We start from the raw sequence: 19,263 nt of genomic DNA, 5'->3' as shown, positions 1-19,263 counted from the left end.
CTTGCACCGGGCTTGGGGAATGTAAATGTTTACAAGGCTGTGCGCAGCTGGCCAGGTCGCCAGGGACACAGGAAGCCAGAGATCCTACCGGCTCTGGTGCCCCCACCCCACCAAAAAAGAAAAATAATAATAATGAAAGGGAGGCAGGGCTCTTAATTTTTAAAGACAACTTTGAGTCATAACCTACGTAAAGCATAACCATCTGAAGTGTGAGGCTTGATTTTCCCATACACACATGCCCACATAACCACCACCCAGACATTGTCCAGCTCCAGCCCCAGAAGTTTCTTTGTGTCTCTTTCCAGTCAATACCGCCTCCAAGGGTAACTGCCTTCTTCTTCTTCTTTTTTTAAAATGTATCTTTATTTATTCAGCTTCACCAGGTCTTAGTTTCAGCATGTGGGATCTAGTTCCCTGACCAGGGATCGAACTCTGGCCCCCGGCATTGTGAGTGTGAAGCCTGAGCCACTGGACCACCAGGGAAGTTCTGGGTAACCGCTCTTCTGACTTCTGTCTCCATAGCCTGGTTTAGCCTTTGTTCTAGAACTTGTAAATGGAATCACCCAGTCTGTGTTCTGTGGAGTCCCTTTCTTTTGCTCCTTGTGTCTATGAGATTCGTCCAAACTGTCTGCCTGCCATCTCATCCTCCCACTGCGGGGGAGTGTCACTTCACGGACCACAGCCTATGCATCCATCGTCCTGTTGGTGGATATCTGGGTAGTTGCCAGGTTTGGTATTTTTTCGGCTGTTATGGATAAACCGACTTTCTTGTCTGCATGTGGACGTGTGTTGTCATTTCTCTTGGGGAAATACCCAGAGAAGAGCTTGCTGGGTCATTGAGAAGCATATCTTTAACTTGATAAAACCTACCAGACTGTTTTTCAAAGTGGCTACGGTATTTTTCTCCCTACTGCGGTGGTGGGTTGTTTGCTGGAGTGGGAAATTCATTTAGAATCACACAGCAAAAAGAGTTCAGAGGAAACTCCGCTGACTCCTCCTGGTGTGGGAAGGGAAACTGAGGCTTGGCTCACACAGCAGTGCATGTGGGAGGGGCAGAGCTGGGAGTGAAGAAGGCAGGTCTCTCGGTTTCTGAGCTTGAATGACTCCTGGGCGAGAACCGATTCAGCACCTGCTCTGGTTTCCCTATAAGACGCTTGGTGCCAAGCCCTTTTCCACCGCAGAGCCTTTGAACTTGCTGTTGGCTTTCTTGGCCATGGAAGCTGTTCCTCCTGCTCCTGGAGTGCCTGGTTCCTCTTATCTGCACATGTCAGTGCTGACACCTCTTCCAGGAAGCCAGCCCTGACCACAATCACTAGAATAGATGACCGGACACCTGCCCCCGCCCCTTTCCAAGCTACTTCCTGTCTCCTCGGCCTTTTTATCTCCTTGATAGCATTTTGCAGTGTTAGGGTGTCTTCTTGAACTGCCAGTTGACTTGCTTCTCAACCAGTTCCCCTGAGAGGGGCTCCTTGAGGCAGAGCAATATTATGTCAGTGAATCCCCTCTCTGGGCCTCAGTTTCCCCGTCTGGAACACGGGCAGGTTGGACGAGAGTCATTCAGCTGGTGAAGGGCATTTACTGAGCACCTACTGTGTTCCAGGCACTGGTGCCAGGGATATGGCGACAGAAGAAGCCCTTATTCTGGACCCGAGAAGCTGACAGTCTAGAGACACATAGAAACAAGTCCTTACAGGGCACCAGGGGTGCAGGAACATAGAAGGAGCTGCTCATCTCCCTCCCCAGAGGCTGGGGTTCAGGGAGGGCTTCCTGGAGGTGGTGATAACAGAGATGCAAGGCCGGGGGGGCGCATGGAGGGCAGTGCTTCAGGCAGAGGGAACAGCCGGAGGCAAGTCGCTTCAGCATCTGTCTCATTCACAGTTCTCTCCAGGCCCTGGGAAGCTCCTGGCTCACAGAGACACTCGGTAAAGAGCTGTGGAATGAGTGAACGTCTCTAGTTTACAGATGGGGGAGCTGAGGCATGGGGAGGTTTCACAGCACACCCGGGCCCTGGCCACTCTACCTCCTTGGAGCCCCCGACTAGGGGCCACTCCACGGGTGTCCACCCACAGGCCAGGCCCGTGCTGTGATGGGGCCGCAGCCCAGGTCTCTCCAGACACATGAAAATCTTGCGATATTTTTGCCCAGAAGGCAGGCCCCGGTGGCTTCGGGGGCTGTGTAATTAGAAGCGGCTCTGAGCCCGCGAGAGGCTGGAGCTGGGGGCTGCGGTGGGCCAAGCAGCTTGCCCAGGCTCAACCGGGGAGCACTCTGGCAGAGACTCAAGCCTGGGTGAGGCTTTCCCTCCTCCTCCTCCTCCCTGCCTCCTCAGTCCTGGTTGTTCAGCAGGGCGAGGGTGGGGGTGGTCACAGCTGCTAATTGCAGGCTAGGCACAGGGTGGGGGCTCTGAATTGCTTCCAGGCTGGGCAGAGGACCCGTTGCTCTGTTTCTGAAATTGTGGGTTGTGAGTGAGCGGCCTGGCCCCCTCCAAGCCACAGGCCTGCCCGCCCCCGACCCTTGGAGCCATGCGTGGCGCTGTGGGCCGTGGGATCACCCGGGCCAGGCCCTACCATGGGTCCTGGAGCTGGAGAATGTGGACTGTGAGTCCTTCAGGATGGATGAGGAGTGGCTAGATCCTAGGAACGTGAGAGTGGAGAGCAGAGTGGTCACTGACATGGTCACAAGCATTTATTAAGCACCTACTGTGTTCCAGGGACCGCCCTAGATGCTGGAGTTACGGCCACTCACAAAACAAGTAGAGTTCCTGGTCCCCCCGCAGGCCTAGTTCATGGACTTTTGCTTGATGATGATCAGGAACTGCTCTGAAGGTGCTGGCTTCCTGTCTACCCCAGGGCCTTTGCACATGCTATCCTCTTGCATTCTTGCCTTCCTAAATACCTCCACCAGTAGCTCTACTTCCACCTCCTCATGGAGGCTCCCATGAGCCCCAGGGCCAGACTAATGCCCCCCAGATTGGCTTCTCACAGCCTTGGAAATGCCCCATTCCAACTCTTAGCACACTTTGCAGTTAGATATTCATTGCTTTGTTTACTTGCTTATTGCAAGTCTCCTCTCTCTGAGCCTGTGTCTGCTCATTACTGTCTTCCAGGGCCTGACAGTGGCTGGGTGTAAACTCGATGCTCAAGAAATATTTGTAGACTGAATACAATTTAGAATGTCACAGCGTTGGAACTTCAGAGCTGGCAGGCTTGCAGTGGGCATCGAGAACAACCCCACACTTAGCTGCAGCCCAGAGAGGGACAGAGATTTGCCCAGGCACTCACAGCTGATGAGTGAGCCGGGGCTGGAACTCAGGGGTCTTTTTCTCTCCCATTGGTGACTGACGTTTTTGTCATTCTCTCCTCAGATTGTGGGTCGGGATATTTGGCTTAAGGGGTGTGTGTGTGTGTATGTGTGTGTGTGTGTGAGAGAGAGAGAGAGAGAGAGATGGTCTGATAGCTGTCTAATGGGGTCACTGGCCTGGTAATTTCCCTGGTTTTATTTTCTAAACAGCTGGCTCCTCTTTGGGGAGGCGAGTTGGGGCTGCTGGGACCATCAAAGGGAGTAGCTACAATCTAGGGCCCTGGTTCCTAAAAGGTGGGCATGATCTGTTGATTCTTGTACTCCCCATGCTCCAGACCTTCCCTGGCTCCCTGTTGCCCCTGATGAATGCTGTTCTGAGCCTTTAGCTCTGCTCTTCCCTCGCCCTCCTCATTCGCTCCTCCCTTTCATCCACTTCGTGCTCCAGCACAGTTTCATCACAGCCCCCTGTCCGAGTGCGGCATTCTCAGCCACCTGCCTTCATCCACGCTGGTCTTTCCTCCGGGAATGACCTTCCTGGGTCTCTGCTCATTCACAGTCACAACCTCTAGGACAACTCCCCTGCTTCTTTCAGTGGACCTCTCTCTGTTCTGGGGTTCCCTGAGCTCTTGGTTTCTCTCCTGCCATGGACCCATTTCTGTTTCTTAAAAAAAAGCAATTAATGTATGTATGCTTCTGCTTGGAAGTCTGTGAGCTTCTTGAAGGCTGGTCTGATTCACGTCTGAAACCTGCTTAGCACCGGGTCTGGTGCACATAGGTGTTCATTAAGCATTTGATGGACGAATGAATGAATGAGTGCAGGAATAGATGAGTGCAAGGACTGCTGACTCACTGGATTCCTCAGATCAGCCAAAGGGCCTAGTTCCAGTGCCCACAACTGACTTATCTCAGTTTCCTGGAGGAGCCTCTTGAATGCACCTTGCCTCATTTTCTCAGTCTGTGAAATGGGGCCATGAAAACCCGTGTTCTGGATGCTTCATTTTGGGGTATCGCGAGGCCATGGATCTGAGGATGTTAGGGGGAACCCACAGAGCTTCCCACCCATCCCTGTAAATGGGGAAACGGAGGCCTGCGGAAGAAAAGGCTCTGACTTCGGGTGTCTGAATTCCCTCCCTGCCTCAGGCCTGACCCTCCACGAATCCTTTAAGCACAGCCCAGCTCCCACTCTGTGCCCTGAGCTTCGGAAAACCTGAGTCACAGCTGGAACCAAGCACAGGGAATTTTCCTCCTCACTTCCAGGGGCCTCGGAGCCTCCCTGACCTCGTCCCCTTGGGCTGGGAGGCAGGATCCCTGCTTGCTGGCCCAGGGGTGCTCGGCAGGACGGCCCTGCTGTGTGTGTCTGTCGGCCTCAGTCTGCCCTGGGGACCCGTGGTCAGGGAGGAAATGCTGCATCTGGTGTCCCGGGCTGTGGAGGGGGCACCCATGGAGGAGGGGGTGTCCGCGAGTGTGAGCGGGGAGGGGGACTGCGTGTGGCCGGGCTCGGCCCCGCCCCTCCCCTTGTCCCCACCCCAAACCCACTTAATGAAATCAAGCTGGACGGAGGGAGGGAGTGAGGGAGGGAGGGAGGGAAGGAGGAGGCTGGGAGGGCGGGGGAGGGCGGGCGGCAGCCCAGAGCCGCGGCCACTGGGCACCGCCACGGACTCTGACTCGCTCTGCTCCACCTGGCGGGACACCCCGTGTGCAGAGGAACTGGTGAGTCCTGGGGCCCCCGCCTCTCTCGGGGAGCCCGGGGTGTCTTGGAGTTTAGGGGGCCGGCATGAGTGCTTTAGAGGGCTTCTCTAAGTATGTGCGAGCCTTGAGTGTGTGTCGGATGTTGAGTACGTGTATGACCTGTGTTAACAGGACGGGTGGCCAGCTGTGTGTGCCCTGGGATGATGCGTCCTGAGCGTGGTGCTGTGTTGGCCAGAGAGGGGCATGTGTGTGCAGTTGGGGCCTTGCTGTAGGGGGTGTGCTGGAAAGTGGGTGCCGGGGTGGGTATTCCTGGGGTCCTCAGGAGGGTGGTGTGTACGAGGGTGGTCCCACCTGTGGGGATCCCCAGCGGGTCAGGGGGTACATGTGTTGCGTGTGTCTGTGTGTGTTCTCTGTGTGTCTGGGCTGGGGGTCCGTGTAGCCATCCGGGGTGTCGAGACACTGTGCATCTGTGTCTTTTGTGCCTGTTTTGTGTCTGTGTATTGTGTGTACGTGTGTGGGTTTCAAGACTTCAGGGAAAGACTCCTGTCCTTCCCCAGGCCTCCCCTCCAAGGGGCCCAGGGCCCTGTCCTTGGCTGCCCTGGAGCAGGGGCTTCAGAGCTTCAGCCAGAACCCCTCCCCCCAAGGCCACTAATTGAAGCCAGGTTTCTGTGGGCTCCCCTCCCCCTCTGGCCATCAGTCCCTGAATGGGGGCAGGGCAGCCCCGGCCCCTCAGCCTCAGGTCTTGGCAGGGTACCTTGGCATAAGGGATGGATTTGAAGTATCTGCCTATTCCTGACCTCAAGTGGGGGCATCACATTTGAAAACAATGAACTGTGAGTGAGATGGGCTCTGGAGAGGGGCCCTGCTCCCAGCTTGGAGTCCTGGATAATCACGTGGTACTACTAATTGACATCTCCGCTGTGCCAGCCACCGCTATTTCTTGTCCTAACAATAGTCCAGGAAGGTGACCTTATCCCCATCGTACAGATATGGAAACTGAGGCTCAGAGAGGTGCCATGCCTGACCTCAGGACACACAGCTGGGAAATGACCTCCATCCGGGTGTTCAGAGCCGCCTCTCCAGTCAGGCTCCGTCCTGACCGACTGTGTGACCCTGGGCAGGCCTTTCCCAGTGTCAGGCCTGGGTTTCCTCCTGGATGAAATGAGAGGGGTTGGCCTGACCCCACCTCCTCATGGCCCGTGAATTTCTGCGTCCTGGAAAAAAAAATGAGGAGCAGGGAGGAGCTGGGGGCAGCTGATGGGCAGCCCAGGTCAGCGTGCCCATTCTACAGACTGGAAACTGAGGCCCAGAGAGGTCAGGGGGCTCGTCCAGCAGGGTCACACAGTCATGTCCTGTGAAGCCCCACCGGCTCCCCGCACTCAGCCTGCACATTTCCCAGGGAGCCCCGGGGAGAGGAGTCGTGGGGGCATATGAATGGACTCGGAGAGTCAAGATTTCAGTCTTTAAGAGCCAGAAGTAGTTTGCGTGGCCTCTTTCGGTATCCTCTGCCCCAGCCCCCAAGGCTCTTGGGGAAAGGAACACTTCACTCTGTCTGACTCATTGCTGTGCATGTGTATGTGTGTGTGCGTGTGTGTGTGTGTGTGTGTGTGTGTGTGTCTGGTCCTGGATTCCTCGTTGGCTACAGCTTGGGGAGATTTCACTCAACGAGGTATTAATACAAATTTGGTCTTTCCTGGAGGATGGGGGGAAAGAGTGAGCACATTTACACGTCAGGTGAGGATAATCATCATTTGTCCACGGAGAGGGGTGGGGGTGGGAGAGTGCCCGCTGGTCTTGGATCTCCGCTGGGGTAGAAATTCGGCTGCTTCTGAATTCCATCTCCTCCCACCCCCACGCCCCCCCCGCCCCCCCCTCCCCCGCCCTTGCCACCGGGGAGCAGCAGCTCCGTACCAGGCACTTTCTGAACTTGTGGTCTCATCTGATCCTAACAGCTCTGAGAGGCAAGCCCTGTGCTCACCTCCTTGCCCCGCCCCCAGTTTACAGATGGGGAAAGTGAGGCCCAGAGGAGCCAGGCAGCAGAGCCAGACCCAGATGGAACCAGGATTCTAATACCGGCCTAACTGGCCTCCTCAGTCCAGTGACTGCAGAGCTTCAGGGCGGAACCTTGACGGCCGCCGCCGCAGGGAAGACCCCTGGTCTTCAGGCCCCACCCGGCCGGCAGTCTACAGTGAGAAGTTTCAGCTGCCACCATGAGAGGTCATTCCAGGGCTTGACTTGAAGCAGCAGGCAGGGAGGTGACTGCTGAGGGAGGGGCAAAACCGCCAAAGATCAAGACTGTCTGTAGGAACCTAGGCTAACAAGTACCAGGGGAAGGCTCCTGAAGCTCATGGACCTGCTCAAATCCTGGTCCCAGCTGACAAGTGATGTCAACCAGGGAGTGTGAGCCCATTCCTGGGTCAGCCGGGGGCACATCTGAGTGTGAGTGTGTATGTGTGTGAGTGACTGTATGTGTGGATTCTCAGAATCACAGAAAAGGAAGGTTCAAATCCCAGCTCTAACACTTAGCATCTGTGTGTCCTTGGGCAGGTCACTGTCTGTCTCTGGACCTCCAATTCCTCATTTGAAAAATGGAGACAATACTAGTGTTCTGGGCTTCTTTGGAATTGCACCCACAAAAGGGGCTCATATGAGCAAACTGTGGTAAATGTACACGGTGACCTACTCATTTAAAATGAATCTCTTGACTTCCCTGATGGTCCAGTGGTTAAGACTCTTGCTTCCAATGCGGGTTTGATCCTTGATCAGGGAAATAGGATCCCACATGCCATGGAGAGTCCCCCGCAATTTTTTTTAAAAGAGCCTCTGGGTGAGTGTTGCCTTGTCTGATGTCCTGGGAATTTCTTTTGTTTTTTGCTGTCTGAGCCAGTTTGTCTATATTCGTGTCATATTGGGAGGCACCAGGTCACTTGGAACAAGCCAGTCAATGGCCCCATGTCATTCCTACATCACTTCCTGTATCCCCAAGTCACCACGAGTTGGTACCGTCACCTGCTTTGCAGAGCGAGGCCTGAGACCTGGGCTTTCATGGGGACCTGCTGCAAGATGTCGGGCACCTGACTCCTTCAGCCCAGGAACTCGCTGTGTGGCCTGAGGCCTGCCCCTTGCCTTCTCTGGGCTTCTGTCTCTCCCATCTGCATCCCCGAGAGGGGGCACCACAGTCAGGGGCGTGTGAGGCTTTCCCATCCTAGCACATACAGCCTCATCCGGCATCAGGGTACTGGGCCCTCTGCTGGGCCAGGCAGCGGCTCTCAGGGGGCGGCCTGGGGGGGTCCCTGGGTTTGTCTGAGAGGCCAGGCCAACTCACACCAGCTGGGAGAGTTAATGCTTTAGAAGCCAGGCTCCTCCATAAAGCTGGGCCATAAGGAATTTATTAGTCATCCAGGCTGTCTGGGCCAGGGAGGGTCTGGGGGTTCAAATAGGGAGCAGCCTTCCCGTGGGGGAGGGAGGTGCGGAGTTCATCTGGATCCCATTTGGTGGTGGCCACAGGACTCCGGCTCCAGCTTTGTTTTAGGCACAAGGGTTCCCCCGGGGGGCCTTGAGGTGGGGGTTAGCCGTGGGGGCACATGCTCACTCAGGCCCCTGCCGAGCTCAGAATCTGGATGCTTCAAAACTTATGAATCTTTTGGTGACAGGACCGCAGATAGGCCAGGGGCAGTGGGGAGGGCTTCCTGGAGGAGGGGGTCAACTTGCTCAGTCACTCACTGGGCCCTCCCTCGGTGCCTGCATCCAAACTCCAGCTCTTCCTTAGCAAGTCTTTGAATCCCTCTGAGCCTCAATTTCCTCACCTGGAAAATGGTGAGAATGTAGTACTACCCCCAGAAGGCGGTTCCCAGGAGTCAAGAGAAATTTCATCTAAAATAAAATAGGGCCTGGCACATGGCAAGCAATGAAAGAATAAGTTCTTCTTATTCATTGAGCCAAGTCCATCAAGATGCATTTATTGGGTGCTTACTGTGGCGTCCAGGACCCAGATATAATGCAAAACCCTGAAGTTGCCCAGATGACTAAGATTCAGCCTGTGCCCTCTAGAAGCTCAGATTGAAGTGAGTCGTTGGGGGCAGGGGAGAACCTACGTGAACCCCAGGATGGGGTCCATTGCACAGTGGGGAGGCTCAGGCCCAGGGAAGGGAAGCGATTGGCTAGAAGAGGTTCTGTGTCCCCTGCACCTCCTCGGGGTCCCCTGAGGCCCCGGGGTCCCACCCTGATGTCTCTCCTGCCTCCCTTCCCCACAGGTCCCCGGCAACATGGTTTCCGCAGTGGCGCCCAGCCTCGCCGTGTCTCTGCTGCTGCTGCTGCGGGTCCTGCCCACGGCATCCTACTCCGTGTCCCTGCAGGCCGGCTTCCTTGAGGACACGGGGGGCAGCGGGGAGGCCGAGGGCTCGTCGGCCTCCTCCCCGAGCCTCCCGCCGCCGCAGACCCCGGCCCTCAGCCCCACGTCGGTGGGGCCCGAGCCCACGCCCCTGGCGGGCCCTAAGCCCCCCACCAACTTCCTGGACGGCATCGTGGATTTCTTCCGCCAGTACGTGATGCTCATCGCCGTGGTGGGCTCCTTGGTCTTCCTGCTGATGTTCATCGTCTGTGCGGCTCTCATCACCCGCCAGAAGCACAAGGCCTCTGCCTACTACCCCTCGTCCTTCCCCAAGAAGAAGTACGTAGACCAGAGCGACCGCGCGGGGGGCCCCCGGGCCTTCAGCGAGGTCCCCGACCGGGCTCCCGACGGCCGGCCTGAGGAGACCCTGGATTCCTCCCAGCAGCTCCAGGCTCACATCCTCGCCGCCACCCAGAACCTCAAGTCTCCCTCCAGGGCCGCCCCAAGCAGTGGAGACGTAGCCAGGGCACCAGAGGGCAGATCAGAGGAAGAGGAGAAAGGCCCCCGGGAGGTGGACCTGGAAGCCCAGGGACGTGCGCTTCTGGCGGATAAACCCGAGGTGCCTCCTCTGCCGGAGGAGCCCTGCTCAGTGGAGGCGGATGCAGCTGTAGGCGCCGCGGCAGCCGCTGAAGGTCAAGGAGAGCCAGAGGTGGCTCCCTTACTCGCCCAGGAAGCCGGGGGCCCAGCTGGTCCCCCCGAAAACCCCTGTGCTTGCGGCAGTGTCCCCCCCAGCATCTAACTGCCCCCTCTCGAACTGCGGGCCCTGACTGTTGGACCCCTAGCGGTCACCTTGGGCATAGAAAGGCCCTTGGTCCCTACCGCGCTCTGACCTCCCTGCTTCCCCGGCCACTCCCCGCTGCAGATCCCAGCGTGTCTGACCCTACTACAGTGGGCGGAGATGCTGGTCTCTGTCCCACCTCAGGAATCTCACAGACTTCCAGAACATCTGTCCCCGCAGCCCCAAGGGGCTCATCCGAAAGGCACAGCTCCTCTAGGGGCTGGGACTGGGAGGGGGGTGTCCCAGTCACAGACGCATCCGCTGGGAAACAGAAGTCTCAGGTCCCTTGTGACAGCGCCGACTCCGCTGCTTTCCATCAAGGCAGAAAAGAGGAACAGAATAGACATTTTGGAAGAGGTTGAATGAATGGGGAGACGCACAGGGGCCTGGAGGTACCACAGAAGATCCATCAGGAGGTTTCTGTGAGGGGCCCCTGCGCACAGCACGGGCATTTCCCAAACTGGCTTCCCTGGAAGAAGGACTTTGAGGGCCAATGAACGAGTCGAGGAAACATTGCTTCTCTGCTCTGCGCACCGCCTCTCCCCTCACCCGCCCAACGGAAGTCCTCCAAGGCTCTGACAAGTCCTGCAGTAAAGGCACCCATGGAATCCGGTTTCGCTTAGCCTTTCCCAAACTGCTTTTGACCGTGGAATACTTTTGTTTTTGTTTTACAGCTACAGAGTAAAATCCTGCAGAGAACACTCTGGAAGTTACTGCTCTAAATGTTCCACAGGGTGCCCCCTCCCCAGTTCCAGGGTGAGGGTGGTGGGGTTTGGGGTCTCAGCCTCTCATCCTGCTACTTACTGCTGTGGGGATGGGGCAAGTGAAGTTCACCTTTCTTGCCAGGGACTCCAAGCGACCTAGAAGCCGGCTGGGAGGTGCTGTGTGTGAGGGGACCCCATTCTAGGAGGGGTCTGAAGGTATGGGGGAGGGCTTCCGACACCCAGGCTGGAAGCAGGGGTCCATGGCCCCCCACCCTTCACACACACACACACACACACACACACACACACACCTGGCAGCCTGTGCCCACAGCATTCTTTAGTCTTCAACAAGGGAGCCTGAGCTTCATCCAGGATTTGGGGAGGCCCTGTGAGGGGGTTCTTGTTTCTATTCCTCCGTCCAGGCTCCACCACCTCTGCACAGCTGTCCAGGTGCTGGAATATAATAAACCAGCACAATAAACCTTTATTCAGGCCTGAGCATGCTGGTTTTCTGGGGGTGGGGAGAAGGAGTCTGCTGGGAAGTTGGGGGGCATTTCCTCTGGGCTTTTCTGTAGGGATGGGGCAACTTTTGGAGGGGTGGGACACATCAACCTGGCCTCGGGGGCTGGATGGGTGTGGGAAATGGAGGGAGGGATGGATGCCCCAGGGGAACAGGGGCCAGAGTCTGCCCCAGAAGCCCTGGGCTCATGGCCACCGAGGCAGCATCCATTCGCGCCTCTGCTGCTTACGGTGTTTGCAGGAGAACCACCCACCTCTCTGTTTCCCCCAGGAGACAGGGGCCGTGGAGGGGCTTGGGGCCAAAGTTTTAGTTCCCCCCTCCCTGCAGAATGGCTGAGGGCCGGTCTGGGTCTCAGGGGCAGCACCATACTGGCCGCACCCTTGGCCTGTGGTGCCTGGGGTGGAAGGCCGTCCCTGCCTTTTGTCTCCTCGCCCACCAGGCTCCTCCTTGCCTTTGATGGTGATTCCTGTGGCCACTGCTACTCCAGCTGCCAGCTGGAATCCAGACATGGCTGGGCTGGGAGCACGTGCTGGATCCCTGGGGTGATGGGGGCGGGAGGCTATCCCCACCCCCACCCCCTGCAGCCCCTCTCCTCCTCCGACCCCGCTTCCATCCGGAGAGGGCCAGGGTTTGGGTTTCAAAACACACAATGGCCACTGTCTGGCTCAGTGGGGAAGGGCTCTCCCTCTCAGCCCAGACAGGCGACCGCCCAAGGACGTAGGGAGAATTGAAATACAAATACTGAATACCAGGATGCTGTGTGGCTCGGACCAAGTCACTCCACCTCTCTGGGTGTGACGAGCCCTCTGCTTGTTCCTGAGCTCCTGCGGGGTCCTAGGTGCAGGGGTGTGGCTAGGAAGTGCATGAAGCTTCCCCAAGTCAGGCAAAACCCAGGTAAGACAGCAGCAGACATTGGAGATCCCTGGGGAGCAGGCAGGGCTGGGTCTCCGATCAGCAGTTGCCTGGCCAGTGGCTCCCCGTTAGTGTCCACTGGGCCCTCCAGAGGACGTGGGGTGTGTGGTTTTAGCCACAGCCTGTTTCCCCAGGGACTGGGGAGGAGACTAAGGAGAGGGTCTGAGCCACAGTGCAGGAATTGACCTCTCTCTCACTGCTAAGCTTTTACAGCTACTATTCCCTCTGCCAAAGACACCCTTCCACCCCCTCCCTTGCTTTACTAACTCTAATTTTCTTTTTGGCCATGCAGTGCGGCATGTGGAATCTTAGTTCCCTGACCATGCATTGAACCTGTGCGCCCTGCAGTGGAATCTCGGAGACCTAATCACCGGACCACCAGAGAATTCCCGTTAACTCTCATCTTTTAGCTTCTGGCTTAGATATCCCCTCCTCCCCCCTCCCCCCTTCCCAGTCTCTCTTCTACAGTCCTGTGGGCTCAAGGATGACAATAGTTGCTTAGTTAAGGAGTATCTGTTACGTGTCAGGTACCGCTCTAAGCAGCGGACATCATCAACTCATGGCAACCCAGGCACTATCATCATCCCCATGTCACAGTTGGGGAAACTGAGGTCCAGAGAGAGGAAGTCAGTTGCCCAGATCACAGAGCCAGGATTCCAGCCCTGCGGTCTGATTCCAGAGGCTGAGTTCTCGGCTGGGCTCCACTGCTTTTTCAGTGAATGAACGAGCGATTGAATGAAGGGCGCCCTTGGGGAGAACAGAATGGCCACACGACCTCTAAGGCTTGAAGCCCCCTCCACCCTGCCCCCCGCATCTGTGATGGAGTCACCCAGGAGGGGCCTTTGATGGGCTCACATCTGGCCGGCATCAGCGGGGAGTGAGCCGCGGAGGGAGACCACGGTGGGGGTGTGTGTGGCGAGTCCAAGGGAGGCGGAAACAGCCCGACTTAAGGGAGTGGGTGGGGGTGAGGGGTTCCAGCGTTACCAGGGATCCCGGTGTCTGCCAGGGCAGGAACAGGCCCCCACTGTCCCGGGCCTTGTAAAACCCCACAGCTGCCCCCAGTCGGGGAGTCTGCCGTGGGGCCAGCCCACGGCCGCCTTCGAGGGGGAGGGGGAGGGCCAGCAAAACCACCCTGAGACGTGAACCCCAGCTGGTGTGGGAATGGGGCTTCAGGTGACGTGAGATGGGGGTGGGGTGCTGAAGAGCCCCTTCCCTGTGTCCTGCCCTGCTCTGATCATCTGCCAGGCTGGGCATACTCTGGCTGGCGTTTTGTTGAGAACAGGAGGGACAGAACCCACACCTGCCGGGCTGCTCTGTGCTGGACTCATCATCTTTACCCCTTGGGGTGCTCACAGTGGCCTGGGCCCTCCGGTGAGACCACCTGAGTCAGTGCCAGCTCCACCTTTGCTTTCCTGGCTGTGTGGCCTTGGGGGAGTCCCCTCGCCTCTCTGGGCCTCTGTGGATAAAGAGAAAATGAACCCACTCCAGCCCGCAGTGTTCTCCACCTGCCCAGCGGGATTACCTGGGAGCTTTGAAACTCCTTTCTACCTGGCCCCCACCCAGACCAATGAAATCAGAGTGTCTGAGGGTTCAGCCAGGCAGTTGTCACAGCCAAGATGCAAAGTCCACCAGGAGAGGGGCCGGGGGTCTGAACACCATTGTCCCCCCAGCACTCAACACTGCCCCTGGAACATAGCAAGTGCTCTGCGTGTACGCATGCGTGTAAGGCAAAGGAGGGATGGTGCCCGCACATCCGTAACCACATCTAATCCTTCCTACACTCTCCACGGAGAGAGGAGCAATATCATTACCCTCCCCCCATTTTGCAGATGAGAAAACTGAGGCTCAGAGGGGCGTAGTGACTTACCTAAAGTCACACAGCAGGGCATAGCTGGTCTTCGAACCCAGGTCTGTCTGGCTTCTCAGCCTGGACTTTTCAGTGATAAGCCTCCCACCTCATTTTAGAACTTCGTGGCCCAAAGGCAGAGCCCCTTCCCTGATGGTAGGGTGGGCACGAGCATTTTGCATCTATTGCATTTCATCTTGGGTCCCCCTTCCTTGTTCTGACCCCACCCTGCTTCCCGGGGCGATGACAGTGACTGCCCACTGCCTGTCTTTGTTTTCATTCATAGATTCTTGGAATCATCCAGTTTTTTTCCTTGCCTGGGATGATGTAACCCTCTGAGTTCCAAGGTACCCCAGAAGTGTGTAGCAGGGTCATAGATCTTTTGTTTCCCAAATACAGTTCTTTATGAGCACCTACTCTGTGCCATGTATTGGGGAGGAACTGTTAGCAAAACAGATCTGAGACTACATTCTAGCAGAGGAAATGAAACTTCATCAAAGAATCATCCAGATGCAACCACAATGATTAATAACGGAAATAGCCACCATTTATAAGTGGACTGTTATGCACGTGTCTGGCATTTTACCCATATTACTTTTTACAGCTTTACCGAGGTGTTATTGACACACAATAAAATGCGCATATTCAAGGGTGAAATTTGATAATTTTGACACGTGTTTAAAGCCATCACCACAATGAATATAATGGATATACCCATCACCCTTTGTAATCTCTCCTTACTGCTCCCCCACCCCCACCCCAGTCCCCAGGCAACTATTGCTCTGCTTTCCGTCACTGTGAATCACTTTTATCTTCTGGAGTTTTAGGTAAGTGGAACCTCCAGTGTGTACTCTGTTTTTCTGTATGGCTTCTTTCACTCAACATAAATATTTTGATATTTATTCGTGTTATTATATCTACCAATATTTCACACTTTTCTATTGCTGAGCAGTATTCCCTTGTGGGCGTCCCATGTGACGCAGTGATAAAGAATTCACCTGCCAGTGCAGGAGATGCAAGAGACGTGGCTTTGATCCCTGGGTCGGGAAGATCCCCTCGAGTAGGAAATAGCAACCCACTCCAGTATTCTTGCCTGGAAAGTTTCATGGACAGAGGAGCCTGGGAGGCTACACTCCATGGGGTTGCAACAAGTTGGACACAACTGAATACACACACACACACACACACAGAGTATTCCCTTGTATATGCATATGAAAACTTATCCATTTTCCTGTTGATGGATGTTTGTGTGGTTTCCAGCTTTGGCTATTACAAAAAAAACCATGAACTACTGGATGTTATTTTATCCCGCCCTCCCAACCTTACTAAAGAGATGATTGTCAGTGCTCCCCATTTTACAGATGAGACACCGGGAGACTCTGAGAGGTCAAGTGTCCAAGGTCACACAGCCAGTAGTTGGAGCATAGAATCTTAAAGAGTGAGAATTTTTGAGCTAAGTGACTTTAGGGAACCTCTAAAGTTGAGAGAGACTCAGACCAGGCCCTCATTTTATACTTGGGCATTTGAGGACCAGACAGGCTGGGTCTCGTCTAGAGCTGGGTGAGAATTCGGGGTTCTGCTGGGCAGTCTTGCACTGTATCCAGCTCCACTCTGCTTTATCCTGCCTCTTCATCTGGTTTGGGGGAAGGATCTGTCTGGAGTGGGACAGGGATTTGTCATTTTTTCAGGAGGTTTTAATTTCGGGATTCCTCTGGCTGCTCAGAAATAGCAGGAAGGATTTGGTGCTGGCTCCAGGGCCCGGGAGATGCCCCGCAGCTGCTCCCCCTTCCCAGGCGGGTGCAAGGTTCATGGTGGCAGCTGCAGAGTATAAAATAGCTCTGCTCGCAAATCCGCCCTTGCCAGGGTCCCTGCTGCCAGAGGCCTCTGCAGTGCTCAGCACGGCGTCCCCCCCACCCTCTGGGGCCCTGCAGTGATGCTAACGATGCTTCGGAAGGCTGGAGGGTCCAGGTCTAGGGTGGTCACCTGTGGCCTCTCCCTTAGGGTTTGGAGAGTTGGTCTCAGCTGGAGGGCCTGGAGAGGGAAAGGACTAGGATTGCACAGGCCGGACTGGGGACAATGAGGGGAGAAGGTTGTAGTGGACATGGAAATAAGGAACCAAGAGACCTAGTTAGGGTCCTCTTAGCTGTGTGACTTGGGCATGTCAAGTTTTTGAACTGTAGGTTCCTTGCTTGTAAAGCTGGGGCCCTATCTCCCCAGAATGGATGTGAACGCACTTTACAATGTGCAGGGCAGGGTAGTCTGGTGGTTAGGGGTTCAGATGACCTGGGTTGGAATCTCAGTTCTGCCACTTCTCAGCTGTGTGACCTTGGGCAAGTCACTTAACCTCTCTGGGCCTGAGTGAGTTTCCTCGTTTGTGAAACAGAACCTCGGAGGGTTGAGGTGGGAGTTGCATTCATTCTCGTAGAGCAAATCCCCCACAAGTGCTCATTGAATGTGAGCTCCTGTTTGCTGTAAACTGTGAAGTGCCATTCCTCAGGAAAAGAGGGAAACTTCTGTCTCTAAATGTCTGGTTGTTCTGGGAGTCACTTCTTTCCAGGTCTAGGTTTAGAAGCTTCAGTATCCTAAGATCAGTGATTTTAGAGGCTTGGAACTCACATTTTAAACATCTATTCTTGAGGGGCAGGGCAGAGGGTGCTAGAAGGATTGGTGGACTCAGAGCACCACCAGCAGCCAGGAAAGTCCTGTGAACTCCGGGGAGAGGGTGACAGATGCAGCCAGAGACAGAAACAGGGTGCTGTGGCCTTTTGGGGGTGAAAAGTCGCCCCCATCCCATGTGCCCCTCTGCAGGGGCTTGGCGCCCAGTGGGGGCCAGGGGTCATGTGGCAGCTGTTCCCTGTCTCCCTCTGGGGTGTGGTGTCCCCAGCCAGGGTTTGGATACTGTCTGGTGGGTACAGCTGGAGACGTGGCTGTCTACATGGGCTGGGGAGCCCAGGGAATCAGGCGGGGCAGGTGCTGGGGCTATTTCTGGGGGGTTGGAAAGGTGAGGGGGACCCAGTGGGATTAATTGCCAGGTGGCCTGGAATGTCTCTCCTTCCCTCTCTGCTGTGTATCCAGTATGAAAGTGAAAGTGAAAGTGAAGTCACTCAGTCTCTTTGTGACCCCATGGACTGCCATGGACTGCAGCCTACCAGGCTCCTCCGTCCATGGGATTTTCCAGGCAATAGTACTGGAGTGGGTTGCCATTTCCTTCTCCAGGGGATCTTCCCGACCCAGGGATCGAACCCGGGTCTCCTGCATTGCAGACAGATGCTTTACCCTCTGAGCCACCAGGGAAGTCTCCAGTATAAAACAAACCAAATGCTTAGACTGGCCAGAAATTTCTCTAGGCGCGGTGGGGGAAGGGCGGAAGGTGTCTGCATCCCAGAAAGACTGGGGTGCAGATCCCAGCGTTCGAATCCCACCTCCAGGCTGCTCAACCCTGGGCAGTTTCTGCTCTCTCTCAGCACTTCACCTGTGAAACTACAGATCCTGCCCTGTTGTGAGGCTTAGATGAGAACAATGCTCCTTGAGCACATGGCCCACTTGGGAGACCCCCCAAGTCCCCCACCTGTGCCTTCCTCAGAATTTAAATCCTACCATGAGGGTGTTTCCATCACTTCTTCAGCACCTACTGTGTAGCAAGCGTGGCACCGAGGACTTTCTACACACTGGGTTCTCACAAAGCTGAGGGTGGCACGGGTATGATCCACCTTTTACAGAGGGAGGCATGGAAGCTCAGAGAAGCCAAGTGGAGGCAGGTCACACAGCCAGAAAGAACATGAGCCCGGCTTTGAATCTCCTGGGCTTGTTGATGTCCCATGCGTGCCTGCTAAGTTGGTTCAGTCGTACCCGACTCTTTGAGTCCCCTGTGGACTGTAGCCTGCCAGGCTCCTCTGTCTATGGGATTCTCCAGGCAAGAACACTGGAGTGGGTTGCCATGCCTTTCTCCAGGGGATCTTCTCGACCCAGGGATCGATCCCGTGTCTCTTATATCTCCTGCAATGGCAGGCAGGCTCTTAACCACTAGCTCTACCTGGGAAGACACCGAGATCCCGTAAGTAGGGCTCTAACCACAGCTCCATGCTGCCTGCAAGCTTACTCGTGAACGAACGAGTGCATGAATGCAGGACAACGGGGTTGATGGGGCCCTAGGCCAAAGTGTCCAGACTTCCATGTGACCGCCACAGCTCAGCTGGTGGCAGGAGCGTCATCCCAGTTGTTGGTACTGCATCCTTGTGGTTCTACGAGGTGGAAAGGCAGCAAAGAGTGCTTTGTAACTGGCCACGAGGTCGGGCCCCACCTATGCACCAACAGAGGATGAGATGGTTGGGTGGCATCATCGATTCGATGGACATGAGTTTGAGCAAGCTCCGGGAGTTGGTGATGGACAGGGAAGCCTGGCGTGCTGCAGTCCATGAGGTCGCAAGGAGTCGGAAACAGCAGTGCGACTGAATTGATCAACAACTGCGCCTGCGTACATCCTGCCTGGGGGGCAGGGTCTGGATAGGGGGCGGAGCTTGGCGTCCCTGCACCTCCCACCACCACCTGGGGCCGGTCTCGAGGTGTTACGAAGTGTACTGGAGTGGCCTTCCAATCCACGTGGCCGGGGAATGACCAAGCTAGTCTGCTGGGCTCCAACCAATGCTTTGACCCTGCCCAGGATGCAGCATGTGGTCGACGCCGAGAGTCCACCAGGTCTCTGGGGCCTAGCCCACGGGCCCTGGGCTCTCCGGAGACGTGAACTTGGAGGTGGGGGGCCCAAGGCTGGCACTAACCCTGGGTCTGGGGCCCCGGGGTGAAGGTCTGGCTCTGCCTCTTTCCTGGTTGTGCTTTCTGAGGGAAGTCACTCACTCCTTCTAGCCCTCAGCTGCTTCTCCCACAAAGGAAAGAAGGAGGCAACATCTAGATTTCAGGCAGCTGGTGGGCCTCAAACTGTTCTCGTGTGAGGCAGCGATTGTCAGCAGCTGAGACAAGGGCTGCAGGAAGCCATTTTCCCTGAAGTAAAAAGAGTCACTTGATTCTTGGATGAGAAGATCTTGGGAGAACCTGGCGTTTTTTTACCCCCTTGAATTCATTGTGGGGAGAGCACCCCCCCCACAAGAGACCCCTGGAAGAGGTGTCTCAGCT

The 19,263-nt window shown here is 55.9% G+C and overlaps 1 protein-coding gene across 1 annotated transcript; it reads left to right on the top strand.

The window, feature by feature from the left end:
- The first annotated feature begins 4,898 nt into the window (after window positions 1–4,898).
- On the top strand, window positions 4,899–11,356 carry TMEM119 (transmembrane protein 119). The gene is made up of 2 exons (XM_006045033.3): window positions 4,899–5,007; window positions 9,240–11,356. Exon 2 carries the CDS (start codon window positions 9,252–9,254, stop codon window positions 10,113–10,115), a length of 864 nt encoding a protein of 287 aa, XP_006045095.2. The 5' UTR covers window positions 4,899–5,007; window positions 9,240–9,251; the 3' UTR covers window positions 10,116–11,356.
- The last annotated feature ends 7,907 nt before the right edge of the window (window positions 11,357–19,263 follow it).

Source organism: Bubalus bubalis, chromosome 17 (assembly GCF_019923935.1).
Source record: "Bubalus bubalis isolate 160015118507 breed Murrah chromosome 17, NDDB_SH_1, whole genome shotgun sequence".
In the NCBI taxonomy this organism is placed as follows: domain Eukaryota; kingdom Metazoa; phylum Chordata; class Mammalia; order Artiodactyla; family Bovidae; genus Bubalus; species Bubalus bubalis.
The sequence above is the reverse complement of the archived record's forward strand: the minus strand, read 5'-3'. Positions and strand labels throughout refer to the sequence as shown.

What these genes read in the sequence shown, in the direction of transcription:
- TMEM119 (XM_006045033.3), top strand. Translation starts at nt 9,252, where the DNA reads ATGGTTTCCGCAGTGGCGCCCAGCCTCGCCGTGTCTCTGCTGCTGCTG.